This window comes from Ptychodera flava, chromosome 10 (genome assembly GCF_041260155.1).
Source record: "Ptychodera flava strain L36383 chromosome 10, AS_Pfla_20210202, whole genome shotgun sequence".
NCBI classification, from domain to species: Eukaryota; Metazoa; Hemichordata; class Enteropneusta; family Ptychoderidae; genus Ptychodera; species Ptychodera flava.
This window is the reverse complement of record NC_091937.1, coordinates 17,473,224-17,496,362: the sequence shown is the minus strand read 5'-3', so window position 1 is coordinate 17,496,362 and position 23,139 is coordinate 17,473,224. Positions and strand designations below refer to the sequence as shown.

General features: G+C 37.2%; 2 protein-coding genes across 3 annotated transcripts in view; one reads left to right on the top strand and one right to left on the bottom strand.

Moving 5' to 3' along the window:
• Positions 1–799: 799 nt before the first annotated feature.
• LOC139142132 (U3 small nucleolar RNA-associated protein 14 homolog A-like) lies at positions 800–10,288 on the bottom strand. Its single transcript, XM_070711966.1, has 13 exons — positions 10,154–10,288; positions 9,536–9,647; positions 8,710–8,771; positions 8,198–8,259; positions 7,544–7,689; positions 6,674–6,829; positions 5,730–5,852; positions 5,161–5,255; positions 4,558–4,681; positions 3,924–4,001; positions 2,588–3,456; positions 1,950–2,049; positions 800–1,272 (listed from the first exon to the last, which is right to left on the bottom strand). Exons 1-13 carry the CDS (start codon positions 10,177–10,179, stop codon positions 967–969), a joined length of 2,259 nt encoding a protein of 752 aa, XP_070568067.1. The 5' UTR covers positions 10,180–10,288; the 3' UTR covers positions 800–966.
• Positions 10,289–10,414: 126 nt separating this feature from the next.
• LOC139142130 (sentrin-specific protease 6-like) overlaps positions 10,415–23,139 on the top strand; it is a 42,688-nt gene continuing 29,963 nt past the window's right edge. For both annotated transcript variants that reach the window (XM_070711965.1, XM_070711964.1), the window contains exons 1-6: positions 10,415–10,542; positions 12,914–13,085; positions 14,637–14,727; positions 16,155–16,468; positions 21,177–21,350; positions 22,247–22,338. In XM_070711965.1, the coding sequence (XP_070568066.1) occupies positions 10,524–10,542; positions 12,914–13,085; positions 14,637–14,727; positions 16,155–16,468; positions 21,177–21,350; positions 22,247–22,338 (862 nt within the window). In that variant the 5' untranslated portion in view covers positions 10,415–10,523. The remainder of the gene's footprint in view (positions 10,543–12,913; positions 13,086–14,636; positions 14,728–16,154; positions 16,469–21,176; positions 21,351–22,246; positions 22,339–23,139) is intronic.

Sequence of the window (23,139 nt, the reverse complement as noted above, 5' to 3'; positions counted from 1 at the left end):
GGCTTCTGTGGGCTTTTCACTGCATTTACAGACAATTTTGAAGCATTTCCTGCTTTAGGAGAGTGGTGTACTTCTAGCTGTCCACTGTATTTTCATGAAAATGAATACCTGACTTCAATGCAATGGTTACAAGATACATATAACTTTAAAAGTATGGCTTCTGGGGAAAACCCGATTGTGTAAATGTCAGATAATTTTATTTCTCCAATAATTTTTTAGGTAATTACCTTCATTATTGTTGTCACTTTGATGTTTATTTTTGTGAAAAACTAAGATTTTTTTTTGTTCAACGGAGCCAATTAACACAGAATTGTGTTCATTTTAAATTGCAAATTTAATTTTAAATTGCAAATTTAAGTAGATGTGAAACAATTTGGTTTCAAATTTGAATATTTGCAACATGGTATTTTATTTTGAACAGAGTCAAAGTTCACTACAGCAGAGTGTATGCAAATCAGGTTTTGAGGTGTGCATTTCGATTCACTTTCTCAGATTAGAAGTTCACCAGTTTGATTAGTAATGGTCAGAACCTCTTTTTTCTTAATGCTCGAAACGATGCTGCATTTTCCAACTAGTAGTCATCATCTGGGTTCAAAGAACTGACAAGTTCAATGACAGCACAACCATCAAAGTTTCTTCAAGTCACATAGATTACAATCGTTATGACCTAATACCACTGTCAGTTTGGGCACTTTATTCAGTTTAAGAAACAACTGGACTCGGATCTCTTTGTGTATGTGTGTGTTTCCCATATCTGTCAAAAGCATCAACCACATAAAACATGAACCCACAAGTAAAATCATATGAACCCATTGAGTTTTAATAAATATGCCTGGTGTCATGTGCAAATGAACTCAAAAGATTGGTACAACTGCCCTCTACAGGCGAATAATGAATTATAGGAATATAAACTTCATTTTTGTAATGGATTTTATACATATTACAATTCAAATATGCATTATTGTTTCATTGATCTGTTTTCTGTTTCTTTCTATTTTTCTTCTGATTTTTCTGTCTCTTATTGTCCCTATCACTAAATTTCAACTCTCCACTTGCGCTGATCTCGCGTCCTGTTCTCACTTTGCTTTTCTCTTTGTTTTCAAAAGCCTCCTCTGCTGTGATTGGTGAAATGATCACACCTTGCTTTGTGCTCACTCTGGGCTTGGTCAGTTTCTTGAAGGACGACTCTGTGTTCCAAGTTTGTCCGATAGGCTGACGGATGCTGCGCTCAAACTGCTGTACACTGGTATAGCGAAATGGCAGTTCACTGACCTGTGAAGTAGAATTGAAGCAAATGTGTGATATTAACTGATTGAAATGAAAGAGAAATTACAACACATACAAAAAACACATCAAAAATCCCTTTTCTTGGTGTACAACAAAAATAACATTTCATTTTGAAATGTTTTTTTCACACTCAATGTCAATATTACCACATCTATTACACATTTAGAACCAAAAACACATTTCCTGCATGCCCTCAGAACAGTAACTCCTTAACTTGCCTGTAGTGAGTGGGTACAGCAGTATCATGGAGTCTTTTTTTTGCATAACCAACATCAAAATATGCCAAATAAAAAATTTTGCATTTCCGGTGACCAGACCTACCCTATTTGAGACCCCCTGACCCTAAACATTTTCTTTTAATGTTTAAAAATCAAGCATGCCAACTTTTGTTATTTTTTGATGAATTGCATCCCATTTAAAATACATGAGTAAATAAAAATATTTTACGCTGACCCATCCTATTAAGACTTGTTACCGGAAATACATTTTTTTAGTGTGGCCGAACAGATGTTCTTGTGAGTTTTGTAACAAAGCAGCATGTCCTTTGAGCTCTTGGACTTTTAGTTTCAAAGTGAATCTCATAATTATAACGTACAACAACAACAACAACAACAACAACAACAAGATATCATTTTATGCTAAAGAAGGGCTGATGGACTCACTTGATGCATAGCTATTTTCTTGTCTCTGTCTTCATTGATGATAACATTTGGTAGAAACTTGTCCTTTCTTGGTGCTTGTGGGGCAGCCTTGATGACAAATCTGATAGGACAACATCAAACAATGCTTGGTTACCAATACTTTCATATCTCCATACAAGTATACAAGTGTTAATGACATATTACAAGGGAACAAGGGGGACTATAGGTTCACTCTTTAGGCTCCACACTCTGTGGGTTCTATACCCAGTGGGCTCCACACTCTGTGGGTTCTATACCCAGTGGGCTCCACACTCTGAAGGCTCCACACCCAGTGGACTCCACACTCTGAGGGCTCTACACCCTGTGGGCTTCACACCTATGGGTTCCACACCCATGAGCTCAACACCCTGCCATATCTAATTGCAAGTGCTCTATGGAATTTGTCTACGATTACTTCATCTAAGTAAAGGCTGTAAATATTAACCACCTGACAACCACTACCAATGTTGTCCTATCCCAAACATACCATGGTAACCTATAGAATCTTGCTGGAATTTTCCCTATACTCAAGGCATATAGTATTCCATTATGGTGCTGGAAATTTCCAGCATTCAAGACAGTCCAGAGGTTAAGTTTACAGAGAAAGTGAGTGAGCTTACTTCTTCTTCTTCTTTCGTTGATTTGGTATGATTCCAGCACCTCCCCATTCTCCCCAACCAGGCAAAGACAGATCAATATCCTTTGGTTTGTCCTCCTCTACTTGGTCCAGTTTCTCCCTGGAGAACTCAGCTACCACATCGTCATCAGCAAATGCCTCCTGGATGTTCAGTCTCTGATCATCCTCTTCTTCCAGCTCATCCTGAACGACGGCCAGATCCGGCCTTTCCGAGGACAGTGTCTTGGCTTCGATGGTGAAAAATTGGGACGGATCAACATGCACTTCCTCAGTGGCTGTCTCATCTTTATGGAAGCCATTAGTCCTGCTCTGTGTCGATGCAGTCCTCCTTTGCCTTCTTGTTTGATCATCATCATCCTCATCATCATAAGAATCTGACTCATCAGCTTTGTTGTTTTCAACAGAACTGCGCCTGGCAACTGGTTGCCATGGTTGCAAGTCTTTCTTCTTCTCCTCTTTCACCTCTTCCATCTCCTCCTCCTCACTCGATTGCTGCTCATCAAAAAATCTCACTTTTCTAACTGGCTTCGGACGAGACAAATTCTTCCTTCCCTTCTCATCTTCTGATTCTGAGCTATCTTCATCTGCCCTCTCAGCTCTAATTTCGGGAAGTCGTAGTCCCACCGCTTTCTCGTTCTTGGGTCCTGCCTCATCTTTCGCATCTTTCTTTCCTACATTCGGCTGCCCTGAGAACCAAGGATTGTTGATATCACTGAGGCTAGGTTTGATGGATGCAACGTCCTCAGCCTCATCATCTTGTACATCCTCTTCAGAGTCTGCTTCAAAGGTCCCAGCAATCTTGGTGGTTAGACTCTTACTCTTTTCCAGTTGCTCGGTAACAGCCTTCACGCTCTGTGAGACACACAGACATCATGTTAGCAAGATCACAATTGGAAATTATGTGTAAAGACATGCATCACGTACTTCTCTGCGAGTATGAAGGCTGTAAAATGACATGATTAATGAAAGGAGATTTTTTGATATTTTCTGACAATTATTTACCACTTCAATCCTAAAGAGGTGTGTGAAAATGCATAAAACAGTTGTTTGACACTGGGTCAGACCCTCATTATTAAAATATTAAGGGTTACTTAGGGGGACCCTCTAATAGCTTTGTGAAGCAACGACCCTCTAGGATTAGCAGATTTGTAACATTGTGTGGTTTGAGCCTACTAATCTTCAGTCTCGCTGCAAATTCAACCAGATTTGTTACACCAATGATGCTAGAAAGGTTTCATGACTGACACTTAATTGTCTTCTTCATTTTCAAGAAGTGTAATTTTTGATGGCAAAGATTTGATGATGGTATATCAACTTACATCTGGATTGTATTTCCCAAATCTTGACACATTCTTTGCCCATTTTCCTGTGTTCTTGTGTTTCAATGTCAGTCTTTCCTGAAAGGGAGACAAAATGACACCATGAAAATTTGAAAGTATGATATAAATGTGAACTGTGTTAGATAGAAAGACTTCACTTTTCTTCATCGCAATATGTTTTTGGAATTTAAATAATGACTGCTAACATTTCAAAACTGGAATTTTTTCAACAGGCACACAAAAAGTAGAAATCGAAGTTATGACTTTTTTCCATTGACATATAAAGGTACAGTAACGGTACCTGCTGACAACTTTTTAAGTATTTACGGTATGTTTGATTTATCAACTGCAGTTTTTGGTCTACTTTCTATAGTAGTTTACATAAAAAATACTAGGTAGTTGAGTTGTCAGTGTGGGATGTGCGTTGTTATTGTTGACAAACTGAATCCAAGTCACGACCTGAATTAAATAACCAACATTAAAAATGCAAGAAAATGTTAATAAGCTGAGTACATCATATTTCCACATGCTGTGGGAGTAGATTAAGTAATAATAATTGATTCATTAAACAAAAACCTGAAAAAATGTCAAAGGTTTGTTATTGGGCCTTTAATATTACAACAAGAGCACTGACCTCAGCTCTTAACTTTTCAGTTTTCTGTACGTATTGCTGATATGCCTCTGGATCAGTCCGTTCCAATTCTTCCAGTTGTTTTTTCTCAGACCTTTCCTTGGCTTTCCTCTTGATACGATGGTATCTACAACCATAATTAGACATCACTATTTGTCATATGGAACAAGAGACAGACTCATATCATTTTATGAGGAATAATATTTAAAGGTTTACACAGCAAAAACACCTAGGAACAACCTTCTCTACAATATAAAGTACTGTTCGGTCATGTGATGGCTGAATCAACAAAACCAAAGTGAAGAAACATTTATGGTAATACCCATGTTTCCATGACAATTTATGTGCGTGCTTTTCCGTGTTCTGCCTTTTATTCAAATTCCAGCTTTTGCTAATTGAATAAGCATGACATTAAACATAGACAGGTTACTTATCATGCTGCAGGGTTATGCATCTAACAATTTTTAGCTAGATGAGAGAAACGTATTTTGAGATAAGTATTTTGAAACAAATTCAAGAAATAGCATGCGGTTTTCAATTACCTAACTTATGTAATCTAGAAACACATAGAACTATAAATGCATATGAACTGGCAACTGCACATACTTTTTACTTTTTATTTTCCCCTGTCTTCTGCATTTTGTTTCATAGTAAGACTGTAATGCTCTCATTTTCTGCAATTCCTTGCGTCTTTCTTGAGCCTGCAAGAGATGAAAATAATAACTGAAACTTACGTGCTCCACAGCAACACCCTGGTGAACAGTCTTACAGAAATGCTCTCTCTGTTTTCTTTCAGGTAGAATGCACCGGGGACAGATATTCTGACTCTCAAACTTTTACAATTCGTTTCTGAGATACCACTTGTGGAAGGCTCATTTTAAAGCTCTTGGTGCCAGTAAATTTTTCACCATCTTAGTTTTTTGAAATCGAAAATTCTATTTTTCTCCATAGAAATTAATCTTTCTACTAATTCTATGATGACATCTATGTGGTTAGACCACATCAGAGTAAGAGATACAGAGTGCTTGCTGCAAAAAAGTTTCCCCTCATAAAATTTACATATTAATTATGAACTAGTATGGGCTGATGCAATACATTATCAAGAATTCCTAAACTGCCTGCAAGAATATGTGAGATAGAGGGCGCACTCATTCTACATCATGTAGAAAGATTACCTCTTCAACGCTCATTGCGTTCAAAGCGTCTTCCTCAGCTTGACTGAGTTCCTGATTTGGTCTTTCAGCAAACTTACTGCCATGTAACACAGTGTAGATCTCTTCCTCAAGGGAATTTCCAGGCTGTGAAACAACATAGAAACTTTATTGATATACAACTAAGCCACATCAAAACAAAGGTCTACAGATACGAGTCAACCCATACATGAGTTGACACTGAGATATTGTCATGCGTTCTTCAAAACAACAACTGTCTGATACCTAAAATACTTTTATGCTAAATTAACTTTTGGTGAAATGTTACATCATGTGCATATGAATATTTTGTATGTACTATGTATGTATCTACTAGTATTTGTGTTCATGCATGCATGCATGCATGTATGCAGTGTTCTCTCTGAGGTTTCGAGAGGGTGCGCAACCAGAGATACGCCTGATTGCCTCACAGCTGGGTCTGTTCATGTATATGCTAATTTATTGAGGTACGTCACAACATACAATGAACATTGGTGGCAACTTCGCCACCAACGGGCACTAAACTCGAAACGCGGAAGTAAAATCTACGCTGAAATCGCACATTTCGCCTAAAGTTATTGTTTCCAAAACTAATACCGATTGAAATGACAGACTAAAGTTGTGCAAAACATGAAATTTCACTGCGAGAGCAGTCGGAGACACTGCGCAATTAGCGCCCAAATAAGCCTTAGCAGGAACACTGCATGTATGTATGTACCGGTATGTATGTATGTATGTACCGGAATGTATGTATGTATGTATGTATGTATGTATGTATGTATGTATGTAGGTAGGTATGTACCGGTATGTATGTATACATGTATGTATGTGTACGTATGTATGTGTATGTATGTTCGTATATACGTACGCATGTATATACGTAAGCATGTATGTATGTACATATGTGGATGTATGTTTTCCTTTGTCACCTTGAAACTCTTGATAAAGTCATCAGTTGTGGCCGCCGTCAACCTCTCTTCATACAGAGGAAATGTTTGATGTTCTGCTCTCCTGTTTGCCTGAACGATGTGATCCCATTTGGAAATCTTTTTGACTGTTGATTCATATGCGATACTTCTTTGGATCTGTGAGTTGAAAACAAAGACATTAAGTATCACTGGGCACTGGAAGTTGTACATGGTTTTAGGTAGTAAAGTGGAACTGTTACATGAGGATAAAAACATTGACTTGACAATGATGGTGCATTAACCCTTTGAGTGCTGTAATTTTTCCCACCAAAATTTTAGTGCAACATTTTACCAATTTTTATTAATTTTTCTGTAAGTTTTTTTGTAATTTTGGACTAAATGGATATCACATTTCATTGGCTACAGTTTTTTACCAAATTTTGGCAAAAATCAGGAAAAAATGGGACAAAAATGGACTTTGGTGCTCAAAGGGTTAATAGTATCCATAACACTGGAAAGTTGTGTCTCTTTGAAACATTTGACAACACGATTGTGAGGATTATGCTTGGAGGTCAACAATCTACTAATGAGCAATCATACTTCAGTTTTGAGAACCTTAGATACATTTCAGAACATGGCATCAGAAAATCATATTTTCTGTATCTATCAAAGTAAGACTTTGTTGCAGACAGACACTTGACTTTCTTGGAGGAGACATTTAAAATTGGACTGAACTATGATGAAGAGGTTACGAAAGGAAAGTGTAGAAGAAAGTTCTGATGGATTAAAATTAACCTATTTTGTAATCTTGCTAGTCTGGAATTTGTCACTGGAACTAAAACATGGACATAAATTTCTATTGATGAGTCTCTAGTTTCCTCTTCAACTTACCCTATCAGCTTGTACTTTTGGTAATGGCGTTGCCACTTTCTTGTTCTTCTTCTGAATCTTCTGCAGTTGTTTTTTCAATTCACCGTGGCTGGCGGTTGATTTCAATGTTCCAAGTAGTTCATGAATCCTCACTTTCTTACCTGTCACTGGAAAAGAGAGGGAAAATAGTTTGTCAAAGAATATAACATCAAAACTTTCTATGATTCCACTTCATTCTCATTTCAAAGTGAACTGGTATAAGCTGTTTCGGTACGAGGGGTTGTCTTTTTCTAAGGTTAGCCTGTAAGTATTCAGCAGTTTTTCTCATTGCTAAGAACCTTCATTTAAATACAGACTTTTGTCTGGAAATCTTATGGTGAGAAATCTGATGAACTGCAAAAACACAGTTTTAGATCAATACAAGGAAATATATTTTTGTTTAATTTCCCATTTACTGTACAAAGCATACAAAATCATAAATCATCAAGATATGCAGACAACTGACAGACTCTTCCCAACATGCAATGTAGGAAAATTGTAAATGTGGGCTACAACATCGGAGAAATTCTATTAAAGTTACATAGAAATCTTTCACTGCGAGTGCAAGCTACCTGGCAGATTGATTATGTCTTTTATATCAGGAACACATGATGCTTGTACAATAGGTTTTTTTACCTGCACTTGTGTTCAAGTTGAAGACCGACACTTCTTGACTGGGTTCTGATCGTTGACGTTTCCTTCAGACACAAAACACACGACACTTGTGAAACCTACACAACACACACATCACCACTTCTGATTCGTCACTCGTTTCACTGTATACTGTCATATCACTACTCCTTAATAAAGATTTGACCTTTGACACTGATGCAGTTAAAACTGTGATGATCCAACTTGTCTCTTCCTTTGCTAATGACTACTACTGCAGGTTCAAATGAATTATGTGTGTTTCTTTGATGTTAGCATTTTCATGCAAAATATTTATTTTTTTCATAAGCTGTTCTAGTTATTTTGACACAGCTACCACTTTCCTCATCATAATTTAAATATAAATCTCTACGCAAGAGAACACATAGAACATTCCAGGGAAATGTATCAAATATGAAATCAATATTCAATTTGAGATACTTAATGAACAAAATGATCATAAAAACCAGTAAGCAACCAAATCCAAATCTTGATCTTACTTTTTCTTTCCATCAAGGGCGCTGATGGCATTTAGCAAATTCTTGTGTTTGGCATCCTCATCCTGTGAAAGAAAATTTCAAAAACCCCAAAATGAGATATATCAATGGTAAAAGGTGAAATTTTAGACTGGCAATGATGATGATGATGTTGCTGTAAAACCATTCTCACGATATAACTACAGTAACCCCCAGTATATATACAGAATATTGTAAGGCCATCGACAATGTTTTCTCATTACTGTCTATTCAAAAGAAAGCGGACACAAAACAAGCCCAATGCTTAATAGCTACTTCATAAGATCCTATTTCCTAATGTATTATTTGGTTGCATATGGATGAGGCTGGGATACTTTATACCAAAATATTACTGTCCACATCCAAAAATTTATTCATCTTACATACCACTTTATTCCAAGCATTTTATTGATCAAGTGCCAATTTGCCAGAAACCTATGATGTTGATTATCCAGGGTGCCAGTTCAAAATTATTTTTAAAAATTTTGGCTATCTATTTCAAGGATATGACAAAAGCTTTCCCAGTCACAATATTTTTCTACTTTGGTCGTATACTAGGATTTCAGATTAAGAACAACCTTGATCATGAAACTTGATGAGTCACATTAATAGCACTACACTGACAGCTGAGTATGGGACAAGTTGGTGTTGGGACACATTGGGTGGCCCTCTAACAGCATAGGCGGTCTTCTCATTCACAACATAACCTTAGGGTTATGGATCGCAGAAATGAGTGCCGATAAACTGAAACGGTTGCAGACAACCACATGGTACTTTGGATTTGGTTGGTAAATTTAGTACTTTGTATTACCTCTGGTTCACTGTCATTATCATCATCACTGTTGTCATCCATAGCCTCATCAGCACTTATGATGTCATCATCATCATCATGATTAGAATGGATACTGCTTGATAGACCAGCACTGGTGGCAAAGAAAATTTAATTAGAATTCAGAATACATTTGTTTTCAAGTTGAATATATATATTCAACTTGAAAACAAATGATATATATATATATATATATATATATATATATATATATATATATATATATGTGTGTGTGTGTGTGTGTGTGTGTCGTATATATACATATAACATGTCAAATGCAGTACGTGCATACATCATCCGTATAGTATGAGTATGTATTTATGTATGTATGTAAGTATGCATGTGCGTATTTATTTACCAGCGTATGTATTTAAATCATGTTATGATTGTAATACATACGTATGTGAAGTATTGGTCACTGGAAACTTATTGAGGACAAGCTGGGTCAAGCAAGCTGCCTAACTTCGAGTAGGTAGTACTAGTAGCGACATCTAATGTTATTGTAAATCATGAGAACATTAAATTCAGTCTCTTGGACGAGTAAAAGAAAAAATAGAGCGGTAGAACGATAGAATTACGGTGTTAACTACCAGGTCTCACCTTAGTAGAGCCGCTGTATTCGCCATTTTGATATACACGTGAGTTAGTTCGCCCTCTATCCTCTATCACAACGCCATGCCGTAATACATAAATGTCGTAAAAATTTATTCTTACGAAAAACATAAAAAGATAATCAAATTTGTACATTTTTAATATTAATTCAATTTTAAAAAGTAAATAGCATAAATTCGTTCTAAAACTATTTAAAAACAAAAAACTGAAGCGTGAAATTGCTTTAAAATTGTCGTTAATGTATGAGAGATCAGGCACTGTCCATTTAACTCCTACGGCAATGTCTGATCTAAGATGGCGGCAGTCGTCAACACCAGATGAAGCATAGTGTATCGACAAAGTCTTCACAGAGTGAAACATGTCAGATTTACTGAAAGGTAAGTGGATAGAAGGACGTTTTCTCTCTTCATATGGCACAGAAAAAATGCAAATATTTCATTTTGCGCAGTGAAGAACAGCCGTCGTTCCGACGAGCACAACAAAAGTTCCTGTCAGTGTCCAAGCTCGTCGCGCCATTAAACAGACTTGCGCATAAAATTACTCTTGCATTAACCCTGCTGTGGTACTGCAAATGGGTTAAAGGAGATTTACTTTAGCTCGGTTGCTGCACATCATCGAAGGCAGAACTGTGTGTAGATAGTATAAACATGCAAACGTTCCATTCACAGTATCTGGCAACGTGAAACCGTATTAGGGCCGACGACACAAACACTGCAGGGGGGCCAAGTGGATCAAGTGGAACGTCTGAAATGAAATAACTCGACCACAGGAAGAAACTCAATTTTAGTAATATGCTAGCACTCACAGACGGCTTTTAACATTATTATTGCCCAAAATCATGAACAAATTTGTTCTTCTAGCATTCCAAAGAGACCGACCCCTTTTCTTGCTGCAGCCCTACCAATGCCTCCAGTGTTGTCCCTACTTACTTCCCAATGCAACCAAAGGGAGTAGCTGCAAAATTGTAGTGTTACGGTGAGGCGGTCGGTGAGTTTTGGTTTTTGTGACCTCACTCAACAGTAGCGCTACAATGCTGAAGGCCCTGTAGTGTTTAAAATAAGCGCGTTGCATATGATGTGACCTTTTGATGTGAAATCTCACATATTTACTGCATTTGGTCGTACTGATTTATCGCTACTTAAGACTAAACACTATACTACACTAACATTGTCATTTATGGTGTTTGGTATTTGTTCAAACATGTTGATCCCCTCCAAAAATATTGAGCGTGTTTCTAGGAGCCGCCATTACCTGAAGTTGGTAATGGTGCCCCCCCCCCCCCCGAAATGTTTTTGGAAGGTGATCGACGTGTTTGAACAAATACCAAACCCAATAAATGACAAGGTTTGTGTAGTATAGTGTTTAGTCTTCAGTAGTGATAAATCGGTACAATCAAATGCAGTAAATATGTGAGATTTCACTTCAAAAGGCCGTGTCATGTGTGACGCGCTTATTTTTAACGCTACAGGGTCTTTAGCATTGTAGCTACTGGTGATCGAAGTCGCAAAATCCAAAACTCACCGACCTCCACACCGTAGCGCTACAATTTTGCAGCTACCAAAGGAAGGTGAAGAGGTAGGGCTGCAGAGCCCGTTTTGTATGGCCTCCATTAAATCATGGACGTTTCGCATCTACCGCCATGCTTAAAGCCATAATTTTCAATCCCAGGTTCTCGCATTAGTGGAGTTCTCCTCCCAGTCAAACACTTGGCCAGTACGATGTTTGATTTCTATAACATTAATTACACAAACTGATCTCAACCTTTTGTCACCTTTTACTAATCCTGCAAACAGTTTATACAAGCGTTTGATTGACGGTCGGTTCAATTCGCCAACGGTCATTGATTCCCCACCACCAACGCTCAAATTTCAAAAAAAATCATCTTCCAGTCGCGTTAGAATTTGAATATAACCACAGAGTTTGATCAGCAGCAGCTTCGCGCTGACCGCTTGGCAGTCTGTCTGCGTTTTTGCGGCTGGAAAAATCTAAAAAGTGGCATTTTCTGGAGCATGTGCCCACGTGTTGTCTGTTTGGTGTCCACTTACACAATGAACGCCACCATAGCTTCGCGTCCTTTTAAAGGGAGGCTCCACCTTTAAATGAATATCAGGAGGCATACATGTATCTGCTCTTCCTAATTATTAGTAACTTGTATATATATTTATATCAAAGACTAGAATAAATATATATAAAATGGTACTAAGATTAAAATGATTCATCGATGATTTCTTTATTTGCTTATCAACAGAGCTGAGTGCATCCTCTTTAGGCCAGTACTCAACATTATACAAAGAGTCATTTAATGTGATTTAGAAAACAGTGTACGAGAATTTCATGTCTATTCTATTGTCTTGCTAGGTTTATCTGTGGTTATTGGCAAGTTGCTCGTCAATAATGATATGACATATAATTAATGTATTTTTACAGACTTGACCAGCTCTAAAGACAAAGAAGGATGATTTTATCAAATTTGTGTGATTGAGATATATCACTGACATCATGGTAACTCTTTGTCGTACTGTGTACTTGGGCCCTTCTGCCATACAACCTCGGTCCGCACAAAACAAATCAGGGCCGAAAAGATTGTAACAATGCACAATGCATATGCCTTTGGATCATGGTTATTAACCTATGATAAAGGGAGCTTGAAAAACAGAGATTGCCCACCCCTTACAATCCCCTTGTGCTTGTGGGGGAACCCAAAGAGGATGTGATACAAATACCACACTTTATGGGTTGTTTTCACAGGATTATCACAAGCTGATGCTGATCCAGGAGCCGGCTTTGAACCATCATACCATTACTTCAACGACGACGGAGAAGAAGAGCCTGGACACTGGAAAGTTACAGGTGAAGGCTATCAGAATAAGGACGGTGTTGATGAGCCTGATGATGCCAACTCTGATGCCAATGCTGATGAGTATGTACCATCTTTTTGTCTCCCTCTACAATGTGTAATTCCCCATCCAGGATGAGGACCACAAAGGTCTTGTAATAATCATGTGCAGTGTTGTTATGTTAGACTAAGCTAGCTCAGGCAGTGGAAATGAAGGCCCTTGCATTATGGTGAGAAGGTGTACCTCCTACACAGGTGACAAGTACCGTGATGTTGCAAGAGCAGGTCTTAACCTTTTCTTGCCAAGTTCATATTTCACCATCAAGTCAAGTTGGTTAAAGCTAGTAAAGCAAAACATGTCCCATATGGTGCATTTTAACAAAAACTTGAAGATTTAAAGGTGTTTGAAGACAGAGATACTGTAAACATGATTTTTACAGATTAAAGCTGCTATAACATACCAAGCCAAGTGGGTGAAAATACATATGGTTTTGGCTCAATACCGCTTGTTACTGACTTGGTAGATGGGGAAGTGATACTTTCTGGCAGGTAAAGGGTTAAAAGACAAAAGGCAGCAAATAAACAAACTGACTAAAGTTAGTCCCAGCAACAAAAGAAGATTATTACAAAGCCAGTTCATCTTAGGCAGAGTTACCATAGGGAGATAAACCAGTAAAGAACAAGCCAGAAGATTACTTAACAATATCCTGCCAGGCATAATCTTTTCCCCTTTTCTGAGTCAGTAAAAAGTTCTATTGAGCCAAAACTACACATATTTTCACCTACATATTGTAGGAGGTTTTGTCAGTAAAAAATATATTTACGGTATCTTTGTCTCTATGGGCCTTCAAATGTCCCATGAAGTATACGGGACATGTTTGGCTTCGCTGGTTTTAATGAACTTTATCTGATAGATACAGACGATTCTGGCAGGATGAGGATCAAATTTAAAAAATTGCTAATGTTATGTTAGACACATTTAGGAATCATGTGTGCAGAAGAGTTCAAGTACTCAAAGTAAGCTACCCTATGTAGGAAGTTTCTATATCCCCATAAAATGTTTGTCCATTGAATATACTGATCAGTAGTCAATACGTTTAGTGATTTTACAGTATGCGTCATCATATTAACCTGTTCACCCCCAATTCCCTGTAAACAGGTCCACAATCACCATTGATAACAATGGGTTTGGGCCAAACCGTGGTGGTGAAAAGGTTAAAGGTATACTGTCACCTGTTCCAATTTTGCCACAGTTACCATGGAAAGAGAAAATCTAACCAATTACAGATTTTAAGCAGGTGGCCGCTTTTTAAAAACAGCGCCCTCACACGGGCATTTTGAATACAAAGGAACGCCCCTTTGACCATATGTAGGCATATTTATATTACAGGTGACTGTATACCTTTAAACCCTTGCAAATGATTACGTAACCAGTTTCATCTGATTGGTAACGTGTATATAATGCACAATTCGGGACGGATGAATATTCCACATCGATAAAGAATCATTAGCAAAAAATTTCAAACCGAAACAATGCTCATTAATATAATTTGCATAAATTAATACTAATCTGCCCCATATCTTGCACTAATAGAACATGTGATGTATTGTTTGTGATCTATTTCCTCTGAACAGTGACTTAATGATAGTGGAACAAGAATCTTACTGTATAGGCACCAGGACACCGAGAAAATCTCCCCTCGGGAATGCGCACAAGAGCCCAGGTGTAAGTTTTCACATGGTCGTTTCTTAAATCTTATATTCATGCAAATTTCTAATACTATATGCAAATTTTATTTGTAAAAACAAATTTCTGAAAACCTATGGTTGTCAGCATCATTACCATCACGTCTCTTGTTATAGCAATTATACAAACTGACTGTAAGTTTACCGTATGAGGTAACCCATGAACGTTCTGCCAGGAAATGATCAGTCAATGACTAGAATTTAGTCAATTTTCTCGAGAAAATTTTTTAAACATGTTTGTATCAAAAGTGTATGTTCATTCATTTATCAATTGTGTGCTTGCATGGATTGTGAGTTTGACTATAGTCTCCTACTAACCGGAAACTGCGTGCTACGTTGTTTTATGGACCAATCACAGTGTGTGTTACACATGTTACATAAACATATAATCCGAGATGATGCCGGCCAAATGTTGAATGTGAAACTGCAACCTACCTCCAAGAGATGGCTGGCTCTTGCCGATGTAGATGCTGACAAGGAAACACGACGTAATTTGGCAACTTGTTCCTGCATTATGCTAATGAGTGGGAATACAACTAAGACTGTTTTGTTTGGTCTGGTAATGCAAAAGTGATTCGTAGCACAAATTGATAGCCACTTTCAGTTCTACCTGTAACAAAGACATCGTTGCCATTTAAAATTAAGCTGGTTGCTTTCTTTTGATTGTCAGTCAAACTCCTAACAGAAAAGACGCACACGATACACTGTACGTTGTTTGTTGTCCCTCATGGATGTTGCTATCTTAAATTGAAGTACAATTAGTAAGCAATTATGTGATTGCCCATTTGTAGGTCACATACAACCATGTGGCGGCACTTTAAAAAACACAACCGAACGACTCATTTTGCCAAGATCTGATTTCGGCGAGCAACAATCTGCCCTGACAAGAGACTTTGGCACATAAAGATGGCAATATTCCTGCTTAATTCTTTGGGCATGAGTCGTGTACTGATGGTTTGTAAATTAAATACTGACATGTGAGATGTTTAAGCAATAAAGCACACCCAGCGATGGTATACCATGAGATTTTGACCAGTTCACGACATATATGCACGAGCGATAGCGAGTGCATATATGAAGTGAAATGGTCAAAATCGAGTGGTATACCGTCGCTGGGTGTGATTTATTGCTATTATATCATAACAGTATATTGAAATTCTGGCATGGAATGTCATAAAAGGACTTTTCCTCAAGCCGAGAGCCAGTGCACATGCCAGCCGTGGTATATCGCCAATATACCACGGTTCTTTTCGCGTCTCAACCAATCAGATCGCTGTATGTGCACCATCAATATACTGGTATGATATAATAGTAGATATGACCCATTTCTATCAAGGTTAAGAGCTACAGTCTAGAATGTTTCAGTAGTAGGAAAAGTAACCACAGATAAATATTTTGTTTTTGTAGAAATATGATTCCTCTTTGTCAAACTATAAAATACCAAAGAAACAGAATCAGTCGATTGCCAACAACTCAACAAATGACAACTGTACTAAAGAGAGAAGTACCAGTCCAGTGTTTCCAGAAATTATGTCCTTTAGGAGGGGAAATGGGCCAAAGCGGAAAGTGCGATCTGCTTTCACACCTCACAGTAGATGCACACAAGAAAAACGATTCCGAGGCAACGCAACCGGATATCACATGAGAGGAAATAGAAGTCCTCCTGGGGGAGTCATACAAAGTACAAGAAATCTCAAAACGTCTGGAACTCAACTTCCAAAGTGAGTGTTACATGTCCTTAACCCTTTACCTGCCAAGTTCATATTTCATCATCGGGTCAAATTCGTTAAAACTAGTGAAGCATAATATGTCCCATTTGGGGCATTTTCACAAAAAATTGAACTTTTGAAGGCCCCTGAAATCACAGATACTGTAAACATGATTTTTATGGACTAAAGCTGTTGGAACAGACCAAGCCAAATGGGTGGAAATACGTATTGTTTTGGCTCAATACCGCTTTTTCACTGAGTTGGCTGATGGGGAAGTGATATTGTCTGGAAGGAAAAGGGATAAAGATGTGTCTTAACCCTCTGTGGACCCTACACATTCACTGAGCCAAGTGATGATAGCTTTCCATTCAAGTGCCATGTACACTTCAGTAAAAGAATGAGTCGTGTTGTCAGACAAATGACACACTGTGTCTTTCAGCACAATTTTAGTTGAAATGAATATACATTAGTATGGTGTGAGGTGTACATATATATTCTGATTAATGCTGAAATAGAGCTGGTGTCACCCCGAGGGCATTTACAGATAAGATAAGACTGTGATTAGTGTTGCAACTACACATGCTCCATGCGCACATACAAAGGATACATGAAATGCATGTAAAAGATGCATGTAATGATATAGTCATGAGGCAAGACTGCAATACTCTGTCAAATGTGATATAACAGCCAGAGTAGAGCACAGTCTATGTTTGTATACTGTAGTACTCTGTCAGGTGTTTTGAAACAACAATTGAAGGGTATACTGTAGTCTATGTTTGTATACTATGGTACTCTGTCAGGTGTAATGAAACGACCAGTATACCCTGCCATGTTCTTATGGATTTCAGCCTGGAATTCATCATTTCATGTTGATATAATGCATTGACATGTACTGCTGTTTCACATTTATGTCCCCTCTGTGACAGTGCTTATCATGATACCCTAACGGGTCAGTCACAATCAGGGTGCGCTAGATGATTTTCATTTGTTATGGACATATATCTGCTATTCAGACTGATATTATATTGCTTATTTGTTTCTAATAAATAGTAATAGTTGTAACTAACTTGGTCACATAAAGAAATATTGCATATATTGTGCAGGTTTGGTTGTACATCCACAAAAATGCCTTTAAAAACTGTAAAAAGTAGCGTTATGCTGTTTCACTTCAAAATTTACTTAATTTCAAAATGTTTTTTGGAAAACAGTGTTAAAATTGTGGAATTTTTAGCTTACATATGTTATTGCAGAATACCTAACCTTTCTTTCACAAGTTATTTCATGTGATTATGTGCATCGGAACAGAAACTGTGGTATTTTTACCAAAACTGTAACATCGTTATGTTTTTTGTGTTTTATGACCACAAGTACATATACCTTTAGTTTATATGTAGAAAAATGGATAAAATATTGTAATATTGAATTTAATTCCAACCTCAACATCCATGGCAAGCATTTTATACACCAAAATTTGAATAAAATTGCATATTGTATTGTTTTGTGAATAAATGAAAATGGAGATCGTTGTGGTCGGAATTTCTTGTAGCGTCCGTGACACACTCATATCTTAAGGACAACAGGAGTTATAAAAGATCTGATGTCACAGGCCTAAGTGACAATAGGTGCCTACCTTAAATAAACAAATAATATAATTACTGTCCCTTGCATTCACTATTAATATTCCTAAAATATGGAAATGTAGCATCCGTGACGGTGTAGCATCCGTGACGGTGTTTACTACATACTCATAATTAATAACTATTTAAAACATTTTAAAGCAGTTAATCCACTGAAGCATATAAATACTAGTGTGTATTGTGTGTACATACATGGAGTTGGGTTACAAAATGTCTTCAAGGCATAAAACACAAAATTGATTTTTTTAAAAGTAATAAAACACTCAAAAAGTTATGTTGAGCCTCAACTGTAACACTTAGATTGGTGTTTTTTAAGAATGTAGTAATTATATTGAATACGTTATTAGAATTCTAGTGAAAAGAACAAGTAATTCCGTGCTGTATATGCATTTATTATTGTGTATTCCATTTCAATTCATTTTGTCACGGATGCTACAATAAAATGCAAACATTGTTTTTCAGATTTTAAGCCAATCTAAATGTGAAATAACCACCACATTTTATTGTTTTGTTATCACATTTTGAATTTAAAAAATCAAGGGGGTAAGAAATGACATTTGTGTTAACTCGTCTCCACCACTTTCACATATTTAGAAGGCAGGACGTCCTATTATTAGTGGCTGTTCCGGCCCAACGAATAATATCTCTGAATATCTAGACTATTTCATCAAACCAATCGTCGAAAGACAATCAACATACGTCAAGGACACAAAAGACTTCATTAACAAACTAGAATCAATAAAAATACCGGAAAATTCTATTCTGGTAACATTGGACGTGGAGAATACTATAAACAAATCCATGGCTGCAGCATGGGGTCGCCTTCGTCTCCTCAGATCGCTGACATCACATTCCATGAAACGGAGAAGACCATTCTAAATCTCCACTCCGATCAAATATTCCTATGGAAACGTTTCAGAGACGACATCTTTATGATTTACACGGGAACAGAAGTGAACTCCAACCTTTGTCGGGGAGTGCAACATGCTGCACCCTACGTTCAAATTCCCATTTGAACATTCTATCGACAAAGTCTAATACCTTGACATAACGATCTTTAAAGGTCAGAGATACAATTGAGAAAGAAGGCTTGACTTCAAAACCAACACAAAACCAACCAACACGTTCCAATATTTATTGAGAAATTCGTGTCACCCGAGCGGCACTTTTAAAGGCTTCATTAAAGGTGAACTTCTCCGATATGCTCGCACATGCAACAACGACATGGACTTCATTGAAAAGGTCAACTTTTTCACTTGCAAACTTCAACAACAAGATTATAGAAAAAAAGATATATCTCGTATAAAGAAAGATGTTAATCTCTCCAACCGTCAATGATAGCTCACCCATAAAGATATGGGGAAAGACATAAGAACAAAACTGGTTTACACAACGACCTTCAGTCCATTCATCAAAACCAGTCAAATCAAACAATGTCTAACAAAAAATTGGAAAATAATAGAAGCTGATCAAACACTGGCTAAAGTTTTTCCAGAAAAACCTATCATAGCATACAAAAGCAATTAAAAACATAAAAGACATCCTCGTTCAGGCACAAAGCAAGCACGAGGATAAAAATGAACACGAATGGTCCGACCAACAAACCACTCAAAGTTCAGACCACAACATAACCATACTAGCATCTGTATTTGATGAACAATCGCTATTATCAAATTAACATGTGGGATAACAAAACAATTTGAGTGACTGATGAAGGAACCGCACTCTGATTCCGAAACACCATTAAGATGAATCACTCCAACACATAACCGGTACTTTCCCGGGGACCCAGATCACATGACCAGGGTCAAAGCACTATCGATTCACCGATGTCTCGCCATGTTTCTCCATATCATTAAACCACATTGATCGATTCAATATACCGCATCACTATCAAAGGTAGAAAACAATGTGTAAAGTTGCTCTCATTTTCTTATATACAATATTACACACTTGGAGATTTTCTTGAGAGTGGAAAGGACATGTAGCTGTGTAGCGTCCGTGACAGCACTCACATAATTGAATACTAGGAACACTTCTGTTGAAATTTCAGCCTTTAGTGTCTTGTTTTATCTTGGTTTACACTTTAAGGCACAAAGCAATGTTAACTTCTGTGTTTTTTGACGTATTGAAAGTTTATTACTGGTATAGACATTTTTCACATACTCCAACTGATTTTTGCAGTAGTTGCTATAGCTTTCTTGTTCAATTTAAAGAAATTGTCAATGTTTTGACACAATTTTCACAATTTAAATGTTTGATAGAGAAAGGTTTTGGAGAAAAGAGAAAGAAAAAACCAGATTGTTAATTGCTTTTTATATTTCAAATTGACCTAACTTTCAAGTTTGATTTTGGTAGCGTCCGTGACAAAATTACATGTCATACTAAACAGAAAATATTTTAGAAAGAAGTTCATTTTGATTACCCTGAATGGTATTAATATTGTTGCTATAGCATGGTTAATTCATGACAATAAAACTTTTAAGTACAGCATACCAGTGGAAGGACATAGAGAAGTTGAAAGTCCTATTAAAAAATATGATCAATATTGTTGTATTTCTCACTAAACTTGAGGTTGTGTTTATTCATGGAAAAATTAAGTAAATCATACCAAGTATAGCTTATTTTAATGCCAATATGCATCTTTTATATTGTAATAACATAAGAAAGCATTAACGAATCATAGTTTAAAATTTTATTATGACATTTGTGTTTCATGTACAACATTTCTGTAGCGTCCGTGACACTGCGTCGACCATATAAAACAATGTGCACTGTGGTAATACTAATGACGTTTGCTTCACCAAATTTTAGGAAGATATGCCCCATACCATAACCTTTCAACATATTATTTAACTGGACAGTTATCATGAACTTGAAATTTTGACCTAAGTGACACACTCTAGCGCACCCTGATTGTGACTGACCCGTAAGACTTTCAACAAATTTGTTTGAAACTGAGGTACTAGTATTAATATTGATAACGATGAGCATTTATGGTATGTGGTTCTACACTTTGGTTTATGCAAGAACTAGCTGATTGATGAAAAGACTGAAACTCAACTTTACTTTTCTACTGACAGGAAATACTTAACTGTCAACGTTGGCTATTGTGACAGTGCAGAGGCAAAGAGAAAACTGGAAGAAATGAAGAGGAAATGTACACCTTGTCCAAGTGCCACAAGTACTAGTTCTGATAGAAAAACTAATGGTAGACTTTGGAAATTTGCCAAACCGCCAGAGTCATCTACAGCGAGGTAGAGTAAGAGTGTGTGTGTTTACAGATGCATGCATGTTCTCAATATACCATACATGTGTAGTAAGAGCATGTCATAGCCTCAGTTGTTAATGTATTTGTTTCTGATTATGTTTGTGTACATGTGACTTATTTTTCTGAGTACGTGGTTGGCTATCTTGTCAGGCTGCCAGTTCAAGTGAAGGTTGAGACTTTCAATGGCAAACATAGTCCTGCCTGTCAAACAGTGAAGGGTAATCAAGCCCCTGTGGCCGATACACAATCATGTCACCTTCTGATCATATACCAGTAAACTCCTTTTGGTGCCCCTTGAAAACCAGGCAATAATGGGAATTAGAATGTTTTATCAAATCTCAGGCAAAGATAACAATTTGATGCAGACATTGATTTTGACATTTTTATGGCATAACGCTTCCCACAGAATGTTCTAATGGTGATTGAAATTTGTTGAATAATTTTCAAGGCTATGTTGTAACATTTCATGGGTGTGAAGTCATTTACCCCAGTCATTGTTTGTAAACCTTAGACATGTACTACCATAATTCTGAGTGCTTAGCGGTAGCAGCTTAGTTTGCTTGGTACCTTTCACTGAAAATATCACAGAGGTTAAGATGAAACAAGAAACTCATGTGGAAGCCATAAATTTCAAACCCCCTCGATCAATCCCATTAATAGCAGCACCCTGAATGAAACACTGTATAATAATGTTCTGTATTGTTGATCATGAGTAGACACTGAGTCATCAGGCTGTGAGCAGTGCCATAGCCTTGCCAATGTAATATGTTCAAAGATTGTGGACAACCTTCTTTTCAGATGACAAGTTCATTTTCTTGTTTCACTACTGCAAATCACCACCCAAGGAATATTATCACAAGCAGAGCAATTTCCATTTTGCAGGAAAAATCACACAAAGCAGGTGGATTTGGTTGTTGAGATTCCTGATGATGATGATGAAGATGATGGGGATGATGACAGTCCTGTCAAGTCAGGTTAGTGAGAAAAAAATGCCATTGTGTTTGGTCCATGTGTGCTTCAAAGCATAAAAGAGAGCCATTTACATCACTTTGACAGGCTGTGTGTGTCTGTTTGTTTGTGTGTGTGTCGGTCCGTGGGTCCATCTGTGTATTTATCTGTCTATCAGTAGAATTAAGTTGTAGAGCACAGAATTCAATACCTGAAATCGAATAGATACTGTATGCAGAGTGTTTTAATGCTCACTTTTGGTTTTCATAAATGTTCAAAGATTTCTTGTTATCATCATGATGAAAGTCATGATATTGAGAGTGTTATAGAAAGAGTCAGTCAAACCACAACAATAAAAGCTAAACGCAAAGTGTGGAAACACACCAGGATCATGGCATAGATAAGTGTACTGCAAAGGAGGCTGTTCAACCAGTACACTTTGTCATGATATTGTTACTTTTATTTTTTCTCCCTTGTGACAATCATGTTTGAAAATTAATGTAAGATTATTTTGTCCCTGCATAGTGACTTTGCTATTGTAATCAATTGAAAATTGCTCTTTTTGAATTCATTCTCTACAGAACAGCATAATTGTATGAACTCACTGTCAGTTTAAAGTATTTTATCAACTTTCATCCCCCTGATTTGTTATCGGCCCATTAGCCCTGTTGCAAACAGATGAGTTCAATTAAATGGGAGGTAGGATTTCATATGACGAGTCTGTATACTTTCTGTATATCAGATTTTGTTCACACCCTTTCCTGTAGATTACATCACAGTGGGAGGAGGGACTGTGATTACATGATCCTGATATACACCTCAGTCAG